Source organism: Humulus lupulus, chromosome 2 (genome assembly GCF_963169125.1).
Source record: "Humulus lupulus chromosome 2, drHumLupu1.1, whole genome shotgun sequence".
NCBI classification, from domain to species: Eukaryota; Viridiplantae; Streptophyta; class Magnoliopsida; order Rosales; family Cannabaceae; genus Humulus; species Humulus lupulus.
Genome location: NC_084794.1, coordinates 127,891,784 through 127,917,816, shown reverse-complemented (window position 1 = coordinate 127,917,816; position 26,033 = coordinate 127,891,784). Strand labels below are relative to the sequence as shown.

At 38.4% G+C, this 26,033-nt stretch overlaps 1 protein-coding gene across 5 annotated transcripts; it reads right to left on the bottom strand.

The window, feature by feature from the left end:
• Positions 1 to 15,901: 15,901 nt before the first annotated feature.
• Positions 15,902 to 25,722, bottom strand: LOC133818485 (caffeoylshikimate esterase). Of its 5 annotated transcripts, none has more exons than XM_062251380.1 (9): positions 25,565 to 25,722; positions 25,264 to 25,472; positions 24,862 to 24,891; positions 24,515 to 24,641; positions 24,285 to 24,431; positions 22,534 to 22,664; positions 17,652 to 17,789; positions 17,363 to 17,461; positions 15,902 to 16,446 (listed from the first exon to the last, which is right to left on the bottom strand). In XM_062251380.1, the coding sequence occupies exons 1-9, from the start codon at positions 25,608 to 25,610 to the stop codon at positions 16,234 to 16,236; spliced, it is 1,140 nt and encodes a 379-aa protein (XP_062107364.1). In that variant the 5' UTR covers positions 25,611 to 25,722; the 3' UTR covers positions 15,902 to 16,233. The 5 variants fall into 5 exon arrangements, with proteins under 5 accessions (XP_062107364.1, XP_062107367.1, XP_062107365.1 ...); XM_062251383.1 differs by having other exon boundaries at positions 25,582 to 25,720; XM_062251381.1 differs by having other exon boundaries at positions 25,264 to 25,480; positions 25,582 to 25,709.
• Positions 25,723 to 26,033: the final 311 nt, after the last annotated feature.

Genomic DNA, 26,033 nt, shown 5'->3' with positions numbered 1-26,033 from the left:
CTTCTCAGATATTCATGCATGATCCCTAGGGAGGTGAGAGACCAATAGACAACAACTTGCTTGCTCTGTTGTTTGAGGATTAGGAACAACCTTCTCTGACTTTTCCAAAGCCTTCGGCACCACCTCCAATTCCTACGACCAGCCTTCCTCAAAATCCTCCAAAGAAGCAACAAAACATGGGTCGTGTCAAACACATTGCTCATAGGAAAAGAAAAACCACAAACTCACCTACCAACCAGCCAGCTGCTAACACCGAGGGTCCTTCGAATGACCCTCAACCCTTGAACGTTGCACCACCAAAGATCCAGCCTAAGGCCGTCCACATGAAGGTCCACGAGCAGAGGTACCTTGGTACATCGCCCCCCCCCCCCCCCCAAGCGTCATATCGACTAGGATGGTGGAAAAGTATCCCAAGAAGTATGGGTTTCCTGGGATTACTTTATATAAGCCTACACCCGACCAGAGGGCAAACATGCCTGAAGGCGCCTTTAGCGCATGGTTGAGGTACCATATAGAAGCAAGGGCAATTTCACCCTTGCACGACTTTTTTCGAGGGCTAGCCAATTATTTCGAGGTCACCCCATTCCAAATAACTCCCAACGGATATAGATTACTTTTGGCACTCTATAACTTTTATAATCATAAATAGTGTCCTCTGCCTACCCCTCACGAGATCAACTACCTGTTCGATCTCAAATCCAACTCCAACCAAAGCAAAACGGGGTTCTTCCATTTTTATCACCAAGAATCCAGTCGCACATTCCTGAGCAATATAACTTATAAATCCCATGTGGGAAATACTTCCAAGAGCACTTCCCCATGACCAACCTGGTCGCAGATAACATGGCCTTCACACGAGGAGGTAAACTCTTTAATCTTTGTACGACATTCTTCTAGTCATTTTGTATCTTTTCCTTGTTCTTAGTCAGTTTGCATTGTGCCTAGGTCCATGGTATTGACCAGAACCCACTCCAGAGATGGAGATAAGGGTTGCAACCCAAGCCAGCATGACGCATATAGAAAAAAGCATCAAGGAGCTAGTCACGGAAAGCAATTTGAGGCTGGTTGGCCTTTTAGAGCCTCACCAAGAGGTGAAGGAATCGACTGCGGGGAGTTCCACTGGAGATGGCACTGAAGAAAAAGAAAACCCTGAACAACAACAAGATTTGTCATAGCTCTAAAGATGTCGACCAACGAGAGTGACCATTCGAGAGCCCAACCCCAACACTTGACCAGCCAATATCCCTCCCCAACATGGGAGGGGAAAACAAAACTTACCGAAATATGTTGGTCCTATACTTGAATCCTCTTATGAGAATGGTATATATTTTTCACTCTTAGATACATTTCCCATCCCTTATCATCTATTCGATAGGGACGACAACTTTAATTTTCCAACCAGTAGTTTTAGCTTGGACTTCTACGAGGCAGATAGTGAGTGTAGCAATAGTTCCTTAGATAACGTAGCGACCAATAATTGTAGTTCAGGTATACTACTTATTATTACTTTTAATTTGTTTCCTTATTTTTCAAAACTATTTCTTGACGTCATGTTTCTTTTTCTTGTAGTCATGCAAACCGACGATGCATTTGACATTTATGCCTCTAGAGGCAAACCGGCAAGCTCGAAGAAATCAAGTGGGAAAAATTCTGGAGATATCAGTGGGGAAACTTCAAGAAAAAAGGCTAGACTAGAAGACCCTCCAGCTTCCATTCCTTCCAGAACAACTACCCCTCCTCCTCCTCCTCGCACCGTGCCCTCTATCGACTAGGCGGGAGGATCTTTGGTGCGGAATTGTTGAGCAATGCTTCTAGCTCAACAATTGATAAACTTCAGAAGATAGCCAAGCATCACCGTAGCCAAGAGGCCTTTGCTTCTCTCCCTTCATTGAGACCCAGTCAGGTCCTTGCTCATGGGTTCAATGAAGTCCTCAGCGTAAGTTTCTTTTGTATTTTATTTTAGTCGAACAACATTTCTTTTTATTAGCTCTTACAACTTCATATTCCCACTGTTCGTAGGGTCTTCTGACCATGAACAACGGTTGGCGCCGCACCGAGGAGGTCGACTCAAAGCATGCTAAGGAGATCAAGGCATAGGAGGCTAATGTCAGAACGTTGGAGGCCAAGGTTAAGACAGCTGAAGATAAAGCTGCTGTTTTGACCGAGGAGTTGAAGAAGAGCCAAGAAGATCTTACTAGGGTTATTGCTACAAAGGACAAGTTCAAGGAAGCCTCCAAAACCAACTATAAGGAGGCAGCCAAGTTGCAAGAAGATCTAGAGGAGAGCATGAAAGAGGCCAACAATCGAGTTAAGCTGCTCGATGAGCAGAATGCCCAAAACTTGGAGAGGTTCCAAGGAGCCACCTTTAACTGCTTTTACATGTTCTGGAAGAACAATCAAGATGCGAACTTTGATTGCCTTCCTGAGCAGGTAAAACAGGTTGAACTTGCCAAGTGCACTGCTCGCCTAGAAGAGGAGAAAACAACCTAAAATTTCCTTAGAAACGGGCGTCAATAGAGTCGAAGAGGAAGCTGGAACCCCTGTCGATCGACAACCTCAACAGGACCCCCCTTCCGCTGCACAGTAATTATAAAATTTTTATGTAACTAGAACACCCGAGCAGACTGTTCGCAGTGTTAAGACAATTTGCTGCCTAAGGTAGTTTTATTTACTTTTAATATTTTTAATTACATCCGAACAAAAATTGCTCATGGTGTAAAGATATTTCATTTTGATATTACAATTGCTATTATAAAATTTTCTTGTATGACCGAACCTAGCATAACACTTTATTATCTTACTAAATTAGCTAAATTTTTTGAAAAATACTCTAAGTGTCGTAGTGTGCTTTCCCTTATTTTGCTCGTGTGTTTACATATGTTTATAATATGCTTTGCTCGCTTAGTATCTTATATGCCCCCAAGTGATCAAGGAGTCTAAGGTTCTCGGTCACTTGCCATTGACCAATACTTGTTTGAACATTACTGCCCGTGTACTTATAAATAATCAATGATAATATAGCAAAACAACACACGTAATGAGAAAATACTTGTAATAAATACACTAATTGGCAAGAATAACTTGTTCGGCACAGTTCCTTTTGTTTATCGTAAAAAATGGACAAAAACTCGTGTTTGTACGAGTGATCAAAATTTGATCTTACACTTATAAGCGACCAACCATCTAACTGGCCAGCCCTTGTTCAAAAACATGTAAAAAGTAAATTAATACAAGCCAATTCTTTAAAAAGAAATGTTCATTGAGAATACTTGTGCAGGTGGTCTCCATTCCAATTGCGAGGAACGAGATCTTTATTTAAGCGAGCAAGTTTGTATGTGCCTGGTTGAAAATTTTCTTCGATTTGATACAGACCCTCCCAGTTTGGTCCAAGTACTCCAGCAGCCTGATTGCGAGTGTTGAGAAAAACTCTTCTAAGTACCAAGTCTCATATATCAAACTTTCTTTTACGTACTTTAAAAATAAAATATCAAGGGACCTTTTGTTGGTAAGCTGCAACTCGTAATTGGGCTTGCTCGTGCCTTTTGTTAACCAAATCCAAAGACTACATTAATAATTGGTTATTCGTATTTTGGTCGTATGTTATCCTTCTATGTGAGGGTAGATCTAACTCAACTGGTGACATGGCCTCATACCCATAGGCTAAGAAAAATGGTGTATGGCCTATTGTTGTTCGATGTGATGTTCTATACGACCAGAGTACTTTGGAAAATTGTTCTGGCCACGCTCCCATTGATTCTTTGAGCCTTTTCTTCAGTGTGTCCTTCAGAGATTTGTTTACAACTTCTACCTATCTGTTGGCTTGTGGATGGGCAACTGACGAAAAACTCTTCGCTATGCCATGCTACTCACAGAAATCAGCAAACAAGTCGCTGTCAAATTGTGTGCCATTATCTGATACAATCTTTTTCAGCAACCCATGTCGACATACAATGTTTTTGACAATGAAATCCAACACTTTCTTGGTCGTGATTGTTGTGAGCGGTTCAGCTTCAGCCCACTTCGTAAAGTATTCAACAGCAACTACTGCATACTTGACATTCCCTTTTCCTGTGGGCAAAAATCCGATCAGATCTATTCCCCAAACTGCGAATGGCCATGGGCTTTGCATTTGTTTAAGCTCATTTGGGGCTGCACGAGGTATCTTGGAGAATCTTTGGCATTTATCACATTTCTTAACAAATTCCATAGAATCCTCGATCATTGTAGGCCAGAAATATCCTTGTCGAAGAATCTTTTTTGACAAGCTATGCCCCCCAGCATGATCTCCACAAAACCCTTCATGTACTTCTCGCATCAATGCTTTAGCTTTTTCCCTGGAAATACATCTCAATAAATGCATTGAATATTCTCGTCGATATAGAATTCCATCAAGCAAGATAAAGCGAGTTGATTGCCTTTGTAGAGTCCTCACACTATTCATATTTGCAGGTAGCCATCCCTGTTCAAGATATTGAATAATGGGAGTCATCCACGTGTCGGACACTTGTATTATTAGGGAGGATTCTTCTACTTGAATGCTGGGATTTGTCAAACATTCGACCAGTACTATGCTCAAAGTGTCAGCATCTTTGGCGCTCGCTAATTTGGCCAAGGCATCGGCGTTCGAGTTCTTGTCGTGATGTACTTGTTGGAGAGTATACTTCTCGAATTGTGCTGGCAAGTCTTTTGCCTTGTTTAGATATGCAACCATCTTAAGACCCCCAGCCTGATATTCTCCAATTATTTGGTTAACAACTAGCTGAGAATCGTTGTCTATCTCTAATGACTTTATATTCATATCCTTGGCTAGTCTCAATCATGCGAGCAGTGCTTCGTACTCAGCCTCATTGTTGGAGGCAGTAAAGTTGAATCTTATTGCGCAGTGAAACCGATGCCCTTCGAGGGTAATTAAAATAAACCCTACCCCCAAGTTGTGCTCATTAGATGACCCGTCTAGTAACAGTCTCCAGGCGGGAGTTTGGTCTTGATCTTCAGGTTCTATAATCGGCTCGCTGGCTGGGAGTCCGGTGAATTCAGCTATGAAGTCTGCTAAGGCTTGACCTTTTTATGGTTGTGGAGGTGCATAGGAAATTTTGAACTGCCCTAGCTCAACTGCCAATTTTAGTAGTCGACCAAGGGCTTCTGGTTTTTGCAAGACTTGCCGTAGTGGCTGGTCGGTAAAAACAACTATGGGATAAGCCTGAAAGTAGGGTCGTAGTTTTCTTAATGCTAGTATTAAGCAGCAAGCCAATTTCTCTATAGCCGGATAGCGTAATTCTGCTCCCACTAGCCTTTTACTTATGTAGTATACTGTCTTTTGAATGTTGTCCTCCTCCCTGATTAAAACAACACTAGCAGCATACTCTGTTATGGCTAAGTAGATGTACAATGTTTCTCCTTCGACCGGCTTGGACAGAATGGGCGATCGCAACATATGGGCCTTAAGTGCCTGAAAAGCTTGTTCGCATTCTTCTGTCCACTCGAACTTTTTGTTTCCTCTAAGTAGATTAAAAAATGGGACGCACTTGTCTATAGATTTAGATATGAATCTACTCAGAACCGCGATTCTCCCTATCAGGCTTTGTACATCTTTAACTTTAGCCGGTGGCTTCATCTCGATCAGTGCTCAAATCTTTTCGGGATTGGCTTCAATTCCTCGCGAGTTTACTATGAATCCCCAAAATTTTCCTAATCCTACTCCAAAAGAACACTTAAGAGGATTAAGCTTCATCTGATATTTGTTCAAGATGTTGACGCATTCCTGCAGGTCCTTGATGTGTTCACCAGCTATCCTCAACTTAACCAACATATCATCGATGTAAACCTCTATGTTATTATCGATCTGATCTTCGAACATGTGGTTTACTAGTCAGTGGTAAGTCGCACCAACGTTTTTCATACCGAAGGGCATTACTTTGTAGCAGTAAAGCCACGTCTCTGTTCGAAAGCTAGTGTGTTCTTCATCAGGTGGATGCACACTAATTTGATTATAGTCGGAGTATGCATCCATGAATGACAAAATTTCATGTCCTGATGTAGCATCGACCAGCTGGTCGATTCTTGGAAGTGGGAAAAAATCTTTCGAGCAGGCTTTATTAAGGTTTGTGAAATCCACGCACGTCCTCCATTTACCATTTGGTTTAGGAACTAGTACGGGACTAGAGACCCAAGAGGGATAAAACGCTACCCTGATGAATCCATTTTCCTTCGGCTTCTTGACTTCTTCCTTTAAGGCTTTAGACATGTCTTTGTCGAGCAACTTTCTTTTTTGTTGCACTGGTGGGTGGTTTTTGTATATGTTCAGGACATGGCTGATAACTGCTGGGTTTATCCTAATCATGTCTTTATGCGACCATGCAAAGACCTCTTGGTTCTTTCTCAAAAACTCCACCAGCTTTATTTTGATTGTTGTCTCTGAGTTTTTACCGACTTTCACAACTCTTGTTGGATTTCTTTTCTTCTAGTTGGACCTCCTCGAGGTCTTCCACGGGTCCAATGCTTTCTTCAAAATCCCCAAAGTGAGGATCTAAGTCCCTATCCTCACTTTGGGCAACACCCTATTTGGTGACTTGTTCACCTGATTGGGTTTGTGACTCGTTTACCACCAGCAACCTTTTCTCTGCTCCGCTCCCTGACCCGCCCCTTCTTGCCTTTGTGATCGAGGAGTTGTAACATTCTCTAGCCTCTCGATGATTTCCCAACTCTTGCATCGATTGGAAACTTCATAGCCAGATGCCAGACTAAAGTTACTGCTTGTAGATCTACCAAGATGGGTCTTCCAATCACGATGTTATATGTGGACGAACAATCAACTACTATAAAAGTAGTGAGTAATGTCCTATTTGCGGGTGACGTTCCTGGTGTGACCAGAAGTCTGATTGACCCTGATGGTGCTAGTCCCTCACCGAAGAAATCGTAGATGGTCTGGTTGCATGGTTCTAAATCTTGCACTGATAGTTTCATTCTTTCTAGTGAAGACTTGTATAGAATGTTTACCAGGCTTACAATGTCTACCAATACTCGTTTCACCATCATGTTGGAAATTTTTACGTCTATGACCAAAGGATCTGGTGGGGGAATCGGACATGCTATGTGTCTAGCTCAAAGAAAGTTATCAATTCTTCCTCTCTTTGAACTTTTTTGGGAGTTTGCTCCTCGACGTTTAGCACCTCTATGCCCTGATCGTGACGTAGGGTTCTGGCATATCTCTATCTTGCCTTACCACTGTCACTAGATATATGCGGCCCCCCGAAGATGGTTCGCAAATTACCAGTGACTAGAGCTGGCTGCAGAGGAGGCGAGCGCTGGCTTACATGTGCCTGCTTGTTACCTCCGTTAGCCCCTTGCTGGGAATTTCCCCCTGCTTGTACATATCTTCTTAGATGTCCCTGTCGGATAAGGAACTCGATCTCGTTCTTCAGCTGGTTACACTCGTTGGTATCATGGCCATAGTCGTTGTGGAAATGACAAAACATGGTTGTGTCCCTCTTGGATATGTCTTTCCTGATCGGGGCTGGTCGCCTAAAAGGGACTATGGTATGGCTGGCTTGATACACTTCAGCTCGGCTATCGACCAGGGTCGTGTAATTAGTGAACCTCGACTCGTATCTGTTAGGGCGCTTGTTATTAGATGTCACCTGCTCAGTGTTTTCCATTTTTCCTCCATTCTTATTATTTCCTGTGTCGTTGTTGTCGTTGGGTTTTCCAGAACCACTAGAAGCTTTGGTCGGCTCTTCCTTCTTGCCCTGGTCAACCTTTGGGCACTTTCCTTCATTGGCGATAGCCTCCTCCAGCTTGATGTACTTGTCTGCTCGATCCAGAAATTCTTGAGTGCTCTTGAATCCATTTTTCCATAGGCTGCTCGAGAGCGAAGATTGGTGTTGCACTCCAGTTGTGATGGCCATCATCTTGCCCTCATTTCCAACAGTCTTGGCATGAGCAGCTGCTCACATAAACCTCTGTATATACTCTTTGAGAGACTCTCCTTCCTTTTGTTGGATATCGACCAGCTGATTGGCCTCTGTCGGATGTATCCGACCAGTATAAAACTGTCCGTAAAATTCTCTTACAAACATCTCCCATGAAATTATGATGGCTAGTGGAAATTTGAAGTACCATTCCTGGGCAACATCAGATGAAGTAGCAAGAAAGATCCTACATCGAGCATCTTCGGATACTTTCTGGATGTCCATTTGTATCTCAAACTTATTCACGTGAGATACTAGGTCTTCTCTTCCAGTAAATTTAGGCAGTACTGACATTTTGAGCTTGCTCGAGATTTCTGCCATAGAAATTATGTTGATGAATGAGGTGTTCTTTCTTCGGTCATATTCTATATGGGACATTTTATTCCCGACTAGTTGTTGCACAGCTTGATTCAGGGCATCTATTTGAGCCATAACAACGTTTGGTATGGCAGGAGCGGACAATGCTGGTGGGGCGTACTCATCGTGCCTTTCCCTTCAGCAATTAAGTACGTCCCTTAGATCCTCATCCCTTTGCCTCTGCTCGCTTACACCTAGTCGGTCAAAGACGTTGGGTTGATTGGGCTGCCCCCTAGCGTTCTGGCTTGTTGGTCGGTTGTCCATCATAGGAGGGTTTTGCAACCTGTTCCTTTCCTCTTGATGTCGCCCATTGTTTCTCCTATCATAACTGGATTCCGCTTCATTGTAATCATGGTCGTCTCTGAATTGTGACCTGTTAGTGCACGACCTGTTGTATGCATTGTTCCCCTCTCTTCTCCCTATTCCATCTTCGTAAACAGGTGGAGGCCTGCACTGGTCGTTGGGTCCCCGGACATTGCTCTATCGTGGGGGTTCCCAGACCGCAGAGCCTGAGTCCATGTCTCCTGCTTCCCTAGGGACGTTGTCCCCTACCAGGAGGGTTCTGTTCACCGGCTGTTTGATGTCTAGGGCTTCTGGGATGCTACTCGTTCCTATTCTGTCTGTGCTACTACATATTATCTCGACCAGCATGAGAGGGTTGTTGTTGCTCGTTATTTCTATTAAGATTTTGGGTCTACCTTTCCTGCTGAGCAGCTGGGTGTTGTTCTAGTCACTGTGGACTCCTTGGGTATTGTGAATTTGGAGGACACTTGGGGTGATATGATTGTGGATTTTGAGGAGGGTGAGGGTTTGATGGCAGATCTTACTGAGAGGTTGGTGCAGGTGGTTGTCCTCGAGCCAACTGAATGGCTGCCTCTAAAGCCATTGTAGCGTCTCTTTGCCGACGATCCATGTCTGCCTGTCGTTTGTTCAACTCTCGGCGTTGTCGGTTGATCTCCATTTGTTGCATCACCATAGTTTCAACCATATTCTCTTGGTTAGCTTTTAGAGTGGCTAACTCATCTTCCAACACTCCCAAAGTTGTTCGCAAGGTTTCAGGGTCCATCTCCTCCTCTTCCAATTCCACCTTTGGCTTGTCCTCCATTACAATTGGTGGAGGAGGTGGATTTGGCACATTTCCAAATGTCTGTCCAGCTTGACCCATTCTCCTGGAGTTCTTCGCCATTGTTATCTTGAAGTTCTTGAGTTCAACTCTCTATGAAAGCACCAAAATGTTGACCCTTGATTTAGTCAACGACACAGAGTCATGAAAAATGATAAGAATTATAGAATTGAATGCAAGAATTAAAACGACACAATGGTTTTATAGTGGTTCAGCCCCAGAGATTGGTAATAACATATGTCCACTTAGTGTTTTTATTGATGTAGACTCCAAAACCTGCGATCAGCAAACTAGGGTTCACTAAGTTTCACAAGCTCCGAAGTTGAATACAAGGATCGTGTATAAGAGCACTTGTTCTCTGAATACAAAATATTGCGTGTGAAATAAATGAATCCCATGAGTCTTATTTATAGGCTCAAGGATTTACATATGGGTTGTCCTTAACTTGTGTTACAAGCATAATAAAATAGTAACAGAAATAATGATATTTACATATAAAAATAATCAAATATCTTGGGAATATCTAACTCATAACCGTCCTCGAGCGTTTGCCTCAGTCCTATGAACAGATCTGCTTGCATGTGTCTGCACATCTTCTTTTCCTATTGCTCAGCATATTCCTTGCACCTAACGAGCAACTTTAATTTCCTCTCTGTAGCGCCTCAGAATTTTACTTAGCTAGATAGTAGTAGTAGTAGTAGTAGTAGTAGTAGTAGTAGTAGTAGTAGTAGTAGTAGTAGTAGTAGTAGTAGTAGTAGTAGTAGTAGTAGTAGTAGTAGTAGTAGTAGTAGTAGTAGTAGTAGTAGTAGTAGTAGTAGTAGTAGTAGTAGTAGTAGTAGTAGTAGTAGTAGTAGTAGTAGTAGTAGTAGTAGTAGTAGTAGTAGTAGTAGTAGTAGTAGTAGTAGTAGTAGTAGTAGTAGTAGTAGTAGTAGTAGTAGTAGTAGCAGCAGTAGCAGTAGTAGCAGTAGTAGTAGTAGTAGTAGCTTGTAGTATTTTAGTTTTCGTGATTATTGGTTCAAGTCGGGATTTAGTTGGAAACTTGTAGAAATAGTTATGGAGTTTATAAGCTTAACCTAGAATTTATAAATATTAATTTTAACATTAAGAACGTGACACTTGTCACATGTATGTTTATTAAGGATTTAAGCATTTTAGATGAATAAATTAATAAAGGGTAGATCTAGAAGGTCTAGAACCTTCCAACAGCTGTTAGGATTACATTTTATTCAGTCAAAGTTGTTTAAGCAAACTTCAAGTGTGCAAAAACGTGTTTAAAATATCAGTGTATGTCGATATATCGCAGCTATAGGAGTCGTTATATCGCCTATGGGTGATACGGAAAACCCGTCGACTTCGCATGAATGAAACCACGGAGGTTCGGGATATAGGGGCAGGCGATATATCGCCTATAGGGACGATATATCAACTCCCTTTGGCATATTTGAAATTTCGTGGAATCCGAGCTAGAAACGGCCGTCAACAACTTGGACTTACTCTTGAACGTTTTTTACCGAGTTATGGGCATCTCTTGAACAAAAAATTCAAATTTATTCAATTATTATTCATTTTAAAAGGGGTTAGTTTCACTCCTTGAACTCTATAAATAAGATCTTTCACTAATCCATTTCATTAATTATTCAAGCATTCTTCAGAGCCTCCAAGCTGCTAAGTTTATTGTAGAGAGAAACACTAGGGTTTTGGGATTAAAAGCTTTTCTAAATACTTGGGAATTAAGATAGAGTCATATTTTGGCATTGAGGTGTAGATTGAAGTTCTAATCTGTCCAAGGTATTATTTATCCTCAGGTTTAGTTCATTATTAGTTCCTCTTATTCTTTACATTTATTCAAAATCTTAACTTGTTATAATGGCTTTTGGTTAGGTGTTTGAGTTTCTTGAAACTTAAGGTTTTCGGTAAGTTTCTATCTTGATGGTTTAGATCTTCTTTTCATCTCCATTTCTTTAGAAAACTTATGGATCTTATTGTTTGGTTTTAGGAGTTTTCAATCCCATTCTTGTCTCCAATACTCTAGTTTTTGGTAAGAAAAATAGGTTAGATTTTTATGTGTTATGATTATGTTTATGTGTTATATGTGTATGTAAGTATGTATGTATATATTTTATGTTGTAGTCGCTTGGGAAATGTAGTTGCTTAGATAGAAAATAAGCAAATCCCAAGATTTTTTATCATTATCGTAGACTATAGTTATGATTTAACCTACCTCGAATAGTAGCAAGAGGACCTAGATGGTTTATCATATACTATATTTGTGTCTAAACCTACCTCTAAATAGTAGCAAGAGGACCTGGATGGTTTCTATCACATACTACGGTAATGAGTTAATGACCATTAATATTGTAGTCTTATGTTTTATGATTTACATTTTTACATCATACATTTTATAATTTATGTTTTTAGTCTTATGATTTATGATATGTTTTAGTAGATTTTCCTTGCTGGGCATTAAGCTCATTCCTTTTTATTTTAGATGGTGCAGGAAAATGAGCTTGGAAGGCGAGATGGATTCATGGCAGCTTTGACATGTGTATTGGGCGAGAACTGAATGAATGGACTGATGGGAAAGATCGAGGATGATGTTTTGTTTCAAGTTTTTTTTTATTATGTATTTATGTTTTTCCGCATTTAGTATTTGAGCGATTATAATAAAGGTTTAAGTTTTCTTTATGTTTTTATGTATTAACAATGGGATCTCGTATTTTTAAGAATTTTTATAATAAAGTTTTATTATTTTATGCATGTATTCCAAAATAGTAGTTATGCTTAGTAGTTTTTAATGGTCCGAGGTCTTTAAGTTAATCGGGTCATTACACTCTGGATATTTTGGTCGTTGGTCGACCAGGTCTTCATCAATAATCAGTCATGTGTTGTCCATGTGCCTCTTAAACATGCCACGCCATCATGCAGATATTTTAGGAAAACAATTATCAAGTTTGTATTTCGATAAAACACACAATACCAAATGAGCATTTACCCTTATAAATATTAGTATATTTCATATTTATTAATGAGAATATGATCTTGTATGAGTACGAGATGATTAAGATCATATATAATGAATAAAATAGTTAGCAACCTATAGTATGGAATCTTTAATGAATGGTTGCTAGTAAACTTCACTAAGTATCTTTGTAGTACATGCGATCAGACCCAGATTGCTAATGTAGATAAACATCTTAGTGAATGTACTTTATATAAATAGATTATATATGACTGGACCGATGTGAATTAATTTTTTTTTATGAACATATCGTTTTCCATAAAAATTTAATTCATATCAATATGATGATCATATGTAGATCAATCTAAATCCTGAGTAGTCATGAACTCTTGTTCATTTCTGTTGGGTCTTTTGATTCACTCTTTAAGATCTCTTAGAATAATGAGACTAATGACTTTTGTTTTGGAGATTCAATATCATGAATAGCTGGGAACATGATCTTACAAGATTTGGAATCCAAGCTTTACTAAATTGATCGAATATTGGTCCCTTAAGGGTTAATTCTGCAACTGAATAGTTATTGATCTTAATTAACTATTCACTAGTGAATTGATGATGCCTAAGTAACAAGAGGTAATTAGAATGGTATAATAATAATTTTTGACCAACTATAATTAACGAACCAATAATTGGAGGATAAAATTACATGAAGTGATTGTTATACCCAGATTTCGAGCCATAGTAAATATGACCTCGAAAGCTGAGTTCGCAACAAATGGTCCCGTGAGGATTAGAGTGATCTAGGATTGTAAGTCGAGCCTGCAAAGTATGATATATGATCTCGAATGCGGTGATCTCGAAATGATCTCGATCTCGAAAGGTAGCTCCGAGAACACCTTCATCCTCAGGAACTTCGGAGCATGGGTCTTGAGCTCGATGTCCCATCTCGAAAGCAACGTTAGTTCGGGAGATGTAAGTGGCTCGCACAATGACATGAGACCTGAAATGCTAGAGCCTTGAAGATACGTTATAGCACCTTGAATATCTACAAGTATTATAACTATGAGATGTAGCCCTCATTAATTGATGTAAATCCCCCAAGAATTGTGGGATATTATTTAATTCAGTTATACGCCCCCTGATCCTTGGGGGACGTTTCCTTTTATATCTGATTATTGGCATTTAAAGCCATTTATTTTTATTCACAAAAGAGTAACTACCCAAAATATGTGGGATAGTATTCTGCATCCTTCTCTATAAATAGAGAAGCCATGCACCATTGTAAAGGACCGAAATTCTGATCCTTGAGAGAAAACTCTGGAGAATTCATGCTAAAGAATTGTTCAGAGATAATCTTGAGATTAATAACAGAGACTCGTGGACTAGGCAGATTTAACTGCTGAACCACGTAAAAAACCATGTGTTTGATTCGTTTGTTTCTTTTGGCCATTATCTTTAATTGTTTACGTGCTCTCTTCTTTTATCTGTTGACGAAAAACGGCGTCAACAGTGATTATATCAATGGACTGCACAAAATAATTCTGTAAATATAATTCTATAATAACTAAGAGTTTCATTCCATATTTATAGTGGAGTAATAATGGAATTAATAAATAAGATTATTTAATTAAAGAGTTTAATTAATAGTATGATATATTGGAGCTTAGAATTATAGGTCCATGGTCCCCAAGTTACCTATATACCACATTGTCTAGGGTGTGGGTGACAAAATAAATTAAGAAAGGATTTAAATTGCAACAAATTAAATTTCTAAGGGAAATTCATAGTTATGTGTAAGTAATTAATTATGAATTAATTAATTAAACTAATATGTTTTATTTGAAAACTATTTATTAGTTAATAATAATATTAATTGAATTTTGATTAATTAATAGTAAGAGAGTATGACATTAATCTATTATATTATATGATAATAAATTATTTAGATTTTATAGGGTTTATATAAGTAAAGGTTCCCAATCTTTATGAAAAATATCACTTGTCTCCAAACTTAATAAATGTGTATCACATTGTTCATTTCAATTGAAAAATAGTTTCACAACAAAAAGCGATATATGACACAACAGTGGAAAGCGATTTATGACTCACACAACTGAGTCATAAATCGCTTTCTATTACGCATTATGTAAACTATTTTCCAACATCATAAAGGACCAATGTGATACACATTTAATAAGTTTTGAGACCTAATTGATACAAAATAAAGTTTGGGGGATCTAAGTGATGCTTTTTAGAAAAATTAGGGACCTATGCTGATGTAAAGCTGATTTTGTAAGAGAAATTTAATTTTGAATTAACTGATATTAATGCATTTATGAAATTATACACTATCTTAATGCATAGATATTTTATCTTATTAATTAAATAAATAAGAAAAGTTTGGTAGAACCAAAGATTGACGTGTAACACTAGTATTTTATATTATTAATTAAATAGATAAATGAGGAAAATTGGGTAGCACCAAGAATTGGCGTGTAGCACTAAGCCAGGCCCAATTTTAAATCGTTCAAATTTTGAATGCTATAATTTGAAGTATTTTACTTATTAAATTATTATTTAAAATTGATTTTTTGATTTGATTAAACTATTAATTAAATAATTAAATCTAAACCTAATCGGTTATTGACCGAGTCTATATTGATAGAGAGAGACATTATTAAGCTTTTAGAGAAATGTTAGAAAAGAATGATCACTTTCTTAGTCACTCTCATTCTCCAACCTCTCTTGATCTTATGTGTTGAGTACATCAAAAGAGTATATTGTTCATATCATTCTATGTGCCCACACACTTCCTAGCATGTTGAGGATTGGCTTGGAAAATCGCAGTGTAGATCTTTGTGCAATTTTGTGGATTGGAGGTTCATAATTATATACTAAAAAATAACGAGTATACTTGATAGGCTACAAGATGTATTAGATATAAATCTATCTTTTTTATTGTGTTTGATTTAATGTATACATACATATATTGATCTTGATTGGGTATTAAAAAGAAATTTTTTAAAATACACATTCTACTGCACACTTTAATTCACACATCTAATACCAATATCTATAACTATTATTTACACAATCATATAAATAAGTTATAATTTATCTAGTAACCAAAAATAGAAAACGTCACTGATAGGGGCAAAAGTAATCGCCCTATCTAAAAAGCTCTCTCTCTATCTATCTATCTATATATGCATCCCCACACCCATCAACAAGTTGAGAAAATCCCAATTAAAAAATTCAATGAAAGATTGAAAGAGAGAGGGGGAGAGTTTTTTCTTTTTGTTTACCAATATGAATTGTACTGTGGTACAATTAAGACAAATAAGTACAAAACTAAACACATGAAATTCACTAAACATAATATAATTAATTATGCTTGTCCAAAATGGAACATTGAACTTAAGATCCAACTTGCATAAGATGCTTTCCAAGTGGGGATGATCTTCCCATTTTCAGCTCATTTAAGATAAAAAGATATAATTAAATACGAACCCATCTATAATGAAGGATAAGTGATTGTTTGTACAACAAGCAGAGGAAAGAAAAAGCTAAACTCCAACTAGATCGCTTTGTTAACTAACTAGTACATCCAGAGCAAAGCTGAAATTCAACAATCAGCTTCAGCTTTTTTTATGGTTAAAAAATGTCTATACATAAACAAATAAAATGTGAAAAATACTACTTCCATAGTCACATACATATTGGATTGTATATGCAATTGTAAACATTAAAGTATTATTTTTTTTTTCAGTTGCATTCAGCACATGGATTTGGAGAGAGAGAGAGAGAGAAGTCAATTACTCCGTGCTTTAGGTGGTATGCTCATTAAGCCACAAAATGATGTCATTGAAAACTCTATCTATCATTTCATCTGGCTCACCCTCAAGAAGTGAATGATAAGCATCCTTGTAGAGGTTAAGCTTCTTGTCTGAACTGCTAGCTTTCTCATGCAAGGCCTTGCTAACAGATGGGTCAGTAACAGTGTCAGCCTCGCCGTGCAAAATTAATAAAGGCAGGGAAACCTGCAATGGCACCCATCCAAAAAAATAAATAAATACAAAAATCAGGGGAACTGTCTGCAAAAGGTGTTCTGGTAATGAACAGAAGGTTGATTCCCCAAAATTTGGATATATTACTTGCTCCTCTTGAATCTTTAATGTACTAAAACCCTACCGGGATTATAGTAAATGAAAATTCAGCATATTCAGATGGATCTCAAACATGGACATCTTAAACTGACAATATCAATATTAGATCTTAGCCACCTTTCGTAGGTTCATACATATCATACCTTTTTTTTTTTTTTTGAAAAAGAGATAGAGGTCATAGTTAGACTGACCCCTCCCAATAAAATTGAGAGCCCTCACTTATGACGAAGGAATACCGTGGTTACAAAACAAGAACAAAAACAAAACCCCACAACAAGCACCACACCCAAAAGTTAAATCCAAAAATTACCCCAATCTCTAATAAGATCAAAGATGGCAACCCCCGCAAAACACTTGGTTCTATACACCCAAGTAGTCACCCAAAATTTTATCTTATCCCAAATAGTCTCTACTGAATTAAACATATCTTCAAAAATTCTATTATTCCTTTCTAGCCATAAGGCCCAAAAAGTGGCTAACAAGGTAATTTGCCATAAACGAGACACCCGCTTGCCACCCCCTAACCGACTCATAAACAATTGAGTATAGTTAGAGGGCGTACACCAAAAAAATACCAAACTCAGCTAAGACTTTTCCCCACACCTCTCTAGAAAAACATATCATACCTTATAACCCAAATAAATGATAATATAACACAAAAAAAAAAAAAAAAAAACAAAGGAGAATGAATTGAACCAGATCAAGGCAAGCAAAGAAACAAGATCAAAACAATGATTCAAGTGATCCAAAATTTATAAAATGTTTTTACAGAAAGTAGAGAACAACATACTTCTCCCAATCGATGTTCTATCTCTTGTGTGGTGTTAAGCATTTCTAAAGCAGTCCGTAACCGTGGTTTATCTTTGTAAGCAATGACATTGTACGCTGTCTGTATTGAAAAAAAAAACCAAATTAAAGAAACCTTGTTAAATATGGAATTAGAGTAAATGTTACTTAAATATAAATATAGAGAACTAGCATTAGAAAATCCAGATAGTAACTTCTCCTTCAGACATTTTTCTTCAAGCCTAGAAATTACCACTACATTTTTCATCCTATTTTTAAGAGAAGAGACGTACCAATTTTCTCTTCTTCAAGTCTCTAAATGCAACCTCAGCCAAATCCTTCTGTGGAACTAATTTCATCTTTGGAAGAACTTTAGCCAAACCAATTAGAATTTGAGTTACCAGCACTGGTGGATACATGTCATCTGCAATCTATTAACGGTACTCTGTTAATTAAAGGTTTAACCTAATATTTACAGTGTTTAGACATTTAGTATTTGTACTCTGTTGTGCTCTCTTCAATCCAATTCACATGGGAACGGAGATGGGCCTTCGGTGGAATGGGACTGACCGAGTAACTAAGGGCCCAATTCAGAATTCTCTTTGGGCTGTTTGCCCCAAAGACCGTGAGGCCTCTTGCAAATGTAAAGTTTATTTCTAGAATGATTTGAGTATTCATCCTCCTAGAAAACGCTGCGTTTTATTCCAAAATTCGGGAGAGGAGTCGAACCCAGAGGAGGCAGCTACAAGTCTGAAAGTGTATTCTCAAAAGCCAAAAATTGCATATGCAGAAAGTACGTTTCTATTGGAGGAACATGGAGAGGGCTTGAAGTTTACTGAACAAGAATTGGAAGAGGATGATTTTATCTTTCCATTGGTAGATGGTCAATCTGAACCTTGCAGTTGTGAAGATGAGGATGTGGACATTGATTTCGAAGCCGACAGGGAGGAAGTGGAAGATAATGCGGTCCATGCTAGAAGGTTGTGGGATGAAGAAAATGAGGTAGAAGGGGCTGAGGATCGCGACAAAAATATGGGATTCCTTGAGATTCAGACAAAGGATCACAATGAGCCTGTGACAGGGAAGGAAGATATTAATAAAAACGGGAGCGGGATATGTGCTCGCCCTCGTATTTGGAAGGAGGCAAGCTAGATGTCTCATCCAGACTACATAAGGTCATGGATTCTTTGGGTGTTACACTTTTGGTTAATGATCAAGGGGAGAAAGAGGTAGGCAGGTACTCTTTTCGGTCTTAGAAGAGCCACCGTGACCTAAGGAAATTGAAGTTTAATGTCAATTATGAGAAAGGAAAGAAGAAAGGTAAGGGGTGTCGTAATTGCTCATGACGATCTTATCCTGGAATGTGAGGGGTAGTGGTAACAAAGAAAAGCGGAAGGCGATGAAAGAAACCATTTGCAAGGTTAATCCAGACTTGATCGTTCTTCAAGAGGTGAAAAAGGTAAAAGTAGATAGGCGGTTTGTGGGGAGTATTTGGCGGTCCAAATTTAGAACCTGGATTTATCAACAGATTTCAGGGAGATCAGAAGGTACTTTAGTGGCATGGGATACTCGGAGTGTCACTATTACTGATTCCTTGGTGGGGGATTTTTCGATTTTTGTCCGTATTGAGGCCGAAGGAAAGGATCTTGGTGGTTTTCTGGCGCATATGGTCATGTGGCACATGGAAAAAGGGATAGTTTTTGGATGAGTTAACTGGTTTAAGTGTCATTTGTGGCAATCATTGGTGTGTGGGGGAGACTAAATGTGGTTAGGAGAGGAGATGAGAAACTTAATAGTGTGTCTAACACTAGGAGCTTGAAGAAATTTGATGCACTGATTAGAGAACTGAGTCTGATAAATCCCAAACTCTATAATGGTCGATTTACGTGGTCGAATTTCAGACAGAGACCTATTTTTTGTAGGCTAGATAGATTTATGTTCACTTCCTTATGGACAAACTTTTATCCTTTTGTTCGTTAGGAGGTGGTGGTTCATATTGTGCCAGATCATAACCTCATTGTGATAGACTCTAACCCTCCTTGTGGGGCCCAAGTCCGTTCAGATTTAACAATTCTTGGCTTGAGCACAAGGACTTTCCTGTCCTCTTTCAAAAGTGGTGGAATTCATCTAAGTTGGTGGGTTGGCTGGGATATGACTTCATGAACAAGTTGTCCTCGGTTAGAGATAAAGTCAAGGGATGGAGTCGGGAGGTTTTTAGGTAAAGAACAGTGCTTAAACAATCATTGGAAAGACGGATATTCGAGTTGGACAAAGTAGAGGAAGGGGGCCAGTGGAACGAACTTCATTTGGAACAGAGTAAGATCAAGAAAGAGTGGCAGCAGATAGTTTTTGAAGAGGAAAGACGTGTTCGGCTCAAGTTGAAATGTCAATGGGCCAAAGAAGGGGATTCTAATCCCAAGCTTTTTCATAGTATTCTTAGTGCTCGAAAAGCAAGGAATTTTATGTCAAGGATTGAGCAAGATGACAAAACTATCCTTGAAAAAGATGTTGATATTGAAGAGGCTATTGTGGGCTTTTACTCTTTGCTGTATTCTTTGGTCTATAGGAAATGGAAAGGAGTGGATGGCATTTCTTGGGAGCCTATTCCTTCTTTCTTTGCTTCTCTCATTGAGAGGCCTTTCACTTAGGAGGAAATTAGGCGGTCAATGTTTGATTGTGATGGGTCTAAGGCTCTGGGTCCGGGTGAATTTTCTATGACATTTTATCAAGAGAATTGGGACATTGTGAAAAGTGATCTTTTGGCAGTCTTCGATTGTTTCTTTAAAGATCGAGTTATTCACTGGAAGACCAATAAGACCTATATATGCCTTATTCCTAAGAAGATGGATAGTTGTCGTGTTCGGGACTATAGGCCTATTAGTTTAGTCACTAGTCTGTACAAAATCATTTCGAAGGTGTTGACTTGTAGACTTCAAGGAATTCTTTCTGACACGATAGCAGAGACTCAAGGAGCATTTGTGGAAGGTAGGCAGATTTTGGACACAGTGTTGGTGGCTAATGAGGCGGTGGAGGAGTATCGGAGTAAAGGAAAAACGGGGTGGGTGTTCAAAATTGATTTTTTGAAAGCTTACGATTGCGTGGATTAGTAATTTTTGGACTTTTTCCTAGGTAAGAAAGGGTTTGGTAAAGCTTGAAGAAGATGGATGATTGGGTGTTTGTCTTCTACATCCTTCTCTGTGTTCTTAAATGGGAGACAAAGGGGGAAATTCAAGGGATCTAGAGGCCTTCGCCAAGGGGATTCCTTTACACCATTCTTGTTTACTTTGGTGGTGGATGTCCTGGGCAGAATGGTGGATAAGGCTAAGAGCGTTTCGACTTTTAGAGGTTTCACAGTGGGCAAGGATAAAGTGGAGGTCAGTCATTTTTAGTTCGTTGATGATACGATTTTTTTTGTTAATGATGAAGAGTCTGTCAGTTCTTCTTGATATTCTGAAGATTTTGTGTTGTCTCCAGGTTATCTATTAATTTGCAAAAATGTCAATTATTTGGGATTAACCTGGATGAGGAGACAGTGGACCTTCGAGCTAAGGAAATCGGTGGGTCAGTGGCCTATGAAGTATTTAGGGTTACCTTTGGGTGCTTCCCCTCGTTCCAAAGGTTTTTGGGAGCCCGTTGTTTCGAGATGTGCCAAACGCCTGAATGGGTGTAAGTGTGCTTTCCTGTGTAGGGTTGCCAGGTTGACCCTTATTTAATCGATTTTATTTTCTATTTCGGTGTATTATCTGTCGCTTTTTCGTACTCCTAAGGGCGTAGAGGGGGTTATGGAGAAGCTGATGCGAGATTTTCTTTAGGAAGGTGCGGATCAATCTGGATCCGACCACCTTATCTTTTGGAGGAAAGTTTGTAAATCGTGTGGTCATGGGGGCCTTGGTATTGGCAATTTGGATTTGAGGAACAATGCGTTTCTCATGAAATGGTTGTGGCGGTTTCCTTTGGAAAGCAAGGCTTTGTGGAACAGGGTGGTGAAGAGCAGGTATGGGGGATGGAGGCTTTTGGGATGCTGGAAGAGGGGGGAGGCTATCTGTTCGTGGCCTTTGGAAAGATATTTCGACTTTGTATGAGGATTATAGCCCAGTTGGCCAGGTTCAAGGTAGGGAGGGGGGATCAGAGTCATTTTTGGGAGAATGGTTGGATTAACGATGCTCCTTTAAAGTATCAATTTCCTGACTTACTTCTACTCTCCAAGGCCGATAGCTATTTGATTAAGGATTTGGTGGTCTCTGGAGGTGAGGGAGGTTTGGGAGGCCAGGGGTGGGACCTGCATTTCAAGAGGAATTTGCTTGATAGGGAGGTCTCTAGTCTTGCTCAGCTACTTCAGTTGTCAGAGCATGTTACTCTGACGATGATTTTGGAGGACAAAAGGGCGTGGATTCCAGACACTAGTGAGATGTTCTCTTGTAAGTCAGCCTTTTGGACGATAAGTTATGCCCATCTAGGTCCGGAAGAGAGGTGGGCAAAAAATTTGTGGAAGAGTGTTTCTCCCTCAAAATTAAAGTGTTTGGTTGATTGGTCTTCAATAATAAATTAAATGTTCATGATAACTTGCAATGAAGGAGACTCTATCATTGTTTATCCCCTAATTGGTGTGTTTGTTGTAAGATTGCATAGGAGTCAACCAGACACTTATTCCTGGAGTGTCATTTTGCTTGGGAGGTTTGGGGTAAGGTGCGGGCTAAGTTTGGTATCTTTTGGTGTATGACCTCTTTTTGTTCTCAATTGTTTCTTTGCCGGTTAGAGGGAGGTAAGAGAGTGTCTCGCTTGTGGCAGAGTACGTTGTTGGCGACTCTTTGGGCCGTCTGGCTCGAAAAAAATAGTAGAATTTTCGACTCTTTGTTAGCTCAATTGAGTCGATTTGGGTTAAGATCAAATCTTGGGTTGCAACTTGGGTGTATGGATCCAAGTGTTTTGAGGGGGTTTCTTTTTTGGATCTTTGTAGGGATTGGGGTAACTTATGGCTTTAGTGTTGGGGGGAGGGGGGTTCTGTTGTGGGTGGTTTGGTGGCTTGTTCGCTTTTCATTGTTTGTGCTTGTTTTTGTTACAACATTATTCCTCCGAAATAAGTGAGGGCTCTCAAATATTGAGAGGAGGTCAGTCTAAGACAAAGGCCTCTGTTCTCTCTTTTTTTAAAAAAAAAAAAATTGATTCGAAACTTACTTTGCACATAGGTGCAACAAGAACTGCACCACTCCATACGTTCGGTTGCTTTAGATGCATCTTAAGAGCTACAGCTCCACCCATTGATTGACCAAAGAGGAAGCTTGGAAGAGCATTAAACTGCGGGTTCTCTGCCATCAGCATGTACAAACAAAAACATGAGATGCTACACAGCAGCTACTATTCAGACCATTACTAGTTAATTAAGTTTACATTCTGTCATCATAGGAAAGGGAGAGCCAAACTGAACTGGCAAAGTAAAACGACACATAAAAAAATGAAGAAAGCTATAAGTTCGGAGAGAAACAAATTCTGCTAACATTCACAATTAATCATTTCAGTAAATAACTCCTAAATCTGAGTCCAAATAAAGAAGAAACAGGAAATAAAATTTATCTTTTTTGTCATCACATTAATTGTTCATGATGCAGGAAAACAAAGTAAAGATTTATTTCATGTAAAAATTCATTCACATTGTAAATTCTTGGTCTCTAATTACAATCGTAGATTAAGCATAATGGGGAGAATAAATGGAATACAGTGTTTCTCGAAGAAAAAAAAGGGAATACCGTGTACATTTTGAAGGGGAAAAAAGGAGGCAGCTTCCCTCCCAAGAGGAAGATTCGTGTAATTCATTTAACTCCAAAACAAAAATTATGCACAACTTCTCGGCAAAATATATATGTATATATAAATATATTTATAGATATACACAGCTACAGAATCCTGCAATTATGGCCTTTTCTATTGAAATTTGTTCTTACATAGAAGTAGGTTCAAAGCAAGGCTAAAAGTAATGTGAATACCTTATGGGATTGTTCCCTAGTCAAACTTTTGTTAAAAGCCATTCCACTTCAAACGAACTACCTCACTAAAATGATTTACATTTTCAGTTTTCTACACTTAAATAATTTACTCCCAGGTGGACTGCGGATTCAACATACAACGTATAACTTCCACAAGAATAATAGATGTGGTAGTAGCAACAAGAGAAACCTAAAGTATTATGTTTAGTATAAATAATCCACCTGGGTATTAATCATTAATTTCCGTTGCTCTCCAACAGCTCAAATACGAGTTCCCCCCTTATTTTTCATGAAAAGTAAACTGAACCAATAAATGGAAACTAGCGTTCTAACTTCTAACAAGAATTATTTCTAACTTGTCAAGAAATGAAGTTTCTCTTCTGTAACTATTTAGAAACTAGGGTAAAGAGAAGATTTTCTCAAAGTACAACAATAGAAGTCAACCCAAAATCAGGTGAGAAGACCGCTAAGGCTTAGTTTTGTGAATTTTGGGATGGTCTAGTTCATAGTCATGAGAAGAATAAGACCTGGTGGACTGTTATCCATCTAATAACCAGTTGTCTAGCACATTACATTTAGAAGGTATAAGTTAAACACGGTTCTTCTCATATAACACACCAGAGGCAGAAAGAAAATATAATAAGAAAATGAAAGAACGTTTACACTACTATTTAGAAGAGTGATCTAACTAAAGGATCTAAAAAATTCAAATGGCTTCCATACCTATCAAAGAATGCTTGAGTGAAGCATTGATGTAAGCACACTCAATGCATGAACACTAGCTTGTGTTTCTTTGATGTGTAACATCACACAATATTAACTTAGTCTTTTGATTATTAACTTCCGTTGCTTATAAAGCAAGATTCTTTTTTGTAAGAAGATTTGGTCTAACCAAACCTTTTACAAAATTTGTTTTCGGCAACTTGCTAAAGAACTTAGTAGTACCTTTGAGTTTTGTGTAATGCTCAATGCAATCATCTACAAGCAGGTCAAAGCTTGGAACGTAACAATGAAGACCTTCTGAAAGACCAAATCCTGGATAATCCATTGCGAAAACCCCATATCCCTTTAATGCCAACTTCCTTGCAAGTCCTGAAAGTACGATTAATTACTTAGATACCATTAAGGCATACCAAAAACCAAAATGTTATTAATGTTCATTGAAATCTACATGCCTTCAAAGAAAAATGTGCATGTGTCACCATAACCGTGACAATAACACACTATTGCTTTTGGGGAAGATGTCTCTGGAAGCCAACTCTTGGAGAAAATTTCCACTCCCCTAGAGTTCACCTCATAAGACTGCACCACAGTAAACGTGACAAGGAAATTAACTTCTTAATAAACAATACAAGCCATTTTAACATTGGCTCTTCAGTAAACAAATTTCAAGATAACAAGCAAAGCAACAGGAGAAAATCACATAAACAATTAAAAAGGAGACAGTGAAACATCCTCCAAATTACAGATATCAGTAATTATAAAAATTAGATGTTCGTTACTGAAATAAATAAGTCCCCACCTCCTTCATTTTCAATCCATCAGTAGGTGTCTGCAAAAGAATAAAATGTGTACATATTAGTTTTGAATATTAAAACAACTCGAGGACAATAAGTCACCCCTTAAATTTAATGAATTGAATATTAAAAGGAAAAACAGTGATTAAAGATAAATAATCAACTTAGACTAGTCCCCATGAGAAAGTTTAAACGCAAAGCCAAAAAAAAACCTAGCACTACCCAAAAACTGTTGATTAAAATTTCAACTGACATAACTTTTCCAGCAAAACCCAGTTCCCATGTAACCAATTTCAACTCACTCCAACTGATAAAACCCGAAACCCCAATAAACAAAATGAATTAACAGTTAAAACAACATGTTATGGATTCAAACTAAATGAGAAACCAATTATCAAAATGAATACCTTGAACAAAATATGATCAATTCCAAGCTGAATGTCCTTAAAAGCCTCCCTCGCACGCCTTCTAGCTGGAGCTTCGTCCATGTTTGAATCCAAAAGCTTCTGCATTTCCTCATCAACACCTTGCAATCTCACGGAGACAGAGGGTGCCATTGATTCACGAGTGGTATTATTCTTCTTCTTCCTCTGGAAATTAAATCTGCCTCTGAATTCTGTAACACTAGAAGAAATTCATTCTTGGGTTCAAAGCCATCAAAACTGAAAACGATGAGATGTGTTTAAATAATTAAAAATATAGTTATACCATCCAAAAGGTGGCACCTTGAGAACTTTGCGGGCTTCAACGCCATTTGACTCTTCTTGGTTATATATTTTAATTTGGATGAAATTGAAGAAGCGAACTGATGTGCGAGAATCAGTTAAAGGTCAAGTCCTACCCTGATATATAGGAGCTGCGTCCTCAGTGGGATTTAAGGCATTATTTATTTCCCTTAAAGAAATATATATTATTCAATTATTCACAAAAAAAAGTATTTTTATAAATGATTATTTTATTTGATGAAAAAGAAATTTCACAAAAAAGAGATATTTTATTTAAAAAGAGATATAATTTAGAGGGGAGAGAAGATAAGAAAGGTTGTGGGAAAAGATTAGTTAGGGAACACCTTATGTAGGATAGTCTAGCACCTAAATAAGTGTCCACTGGTGCACTTGTTGTTTTTGGCTCGAAAAGTATTTTTGGTAAATTTATTTTTTATGATCGTATACATTGT

Coding starts and splice junctions, on each gene's coding strand:
- LOC133818485 (XM_062251380.1), bottom strand. CDS start 25,610: ATGGCGTTGAAGCCCGCAAAGTTCTCAAGGTGCCACCTTTTGGATG. Junction 25,473..25,564: donor AAGGTGCCACCTTTTGGATG/GTATAACTATAT, acceptor CTAGTGTTACAG/AATTCAGAGGCAGATTTAAT. Junction 16,447..17,362: donor TAGAACATCGATTGGGAGAA/GTATGTTGTTCT, acceptor GTGCCATTGCAG/GTTTCCCTGCCTTTATTAAT.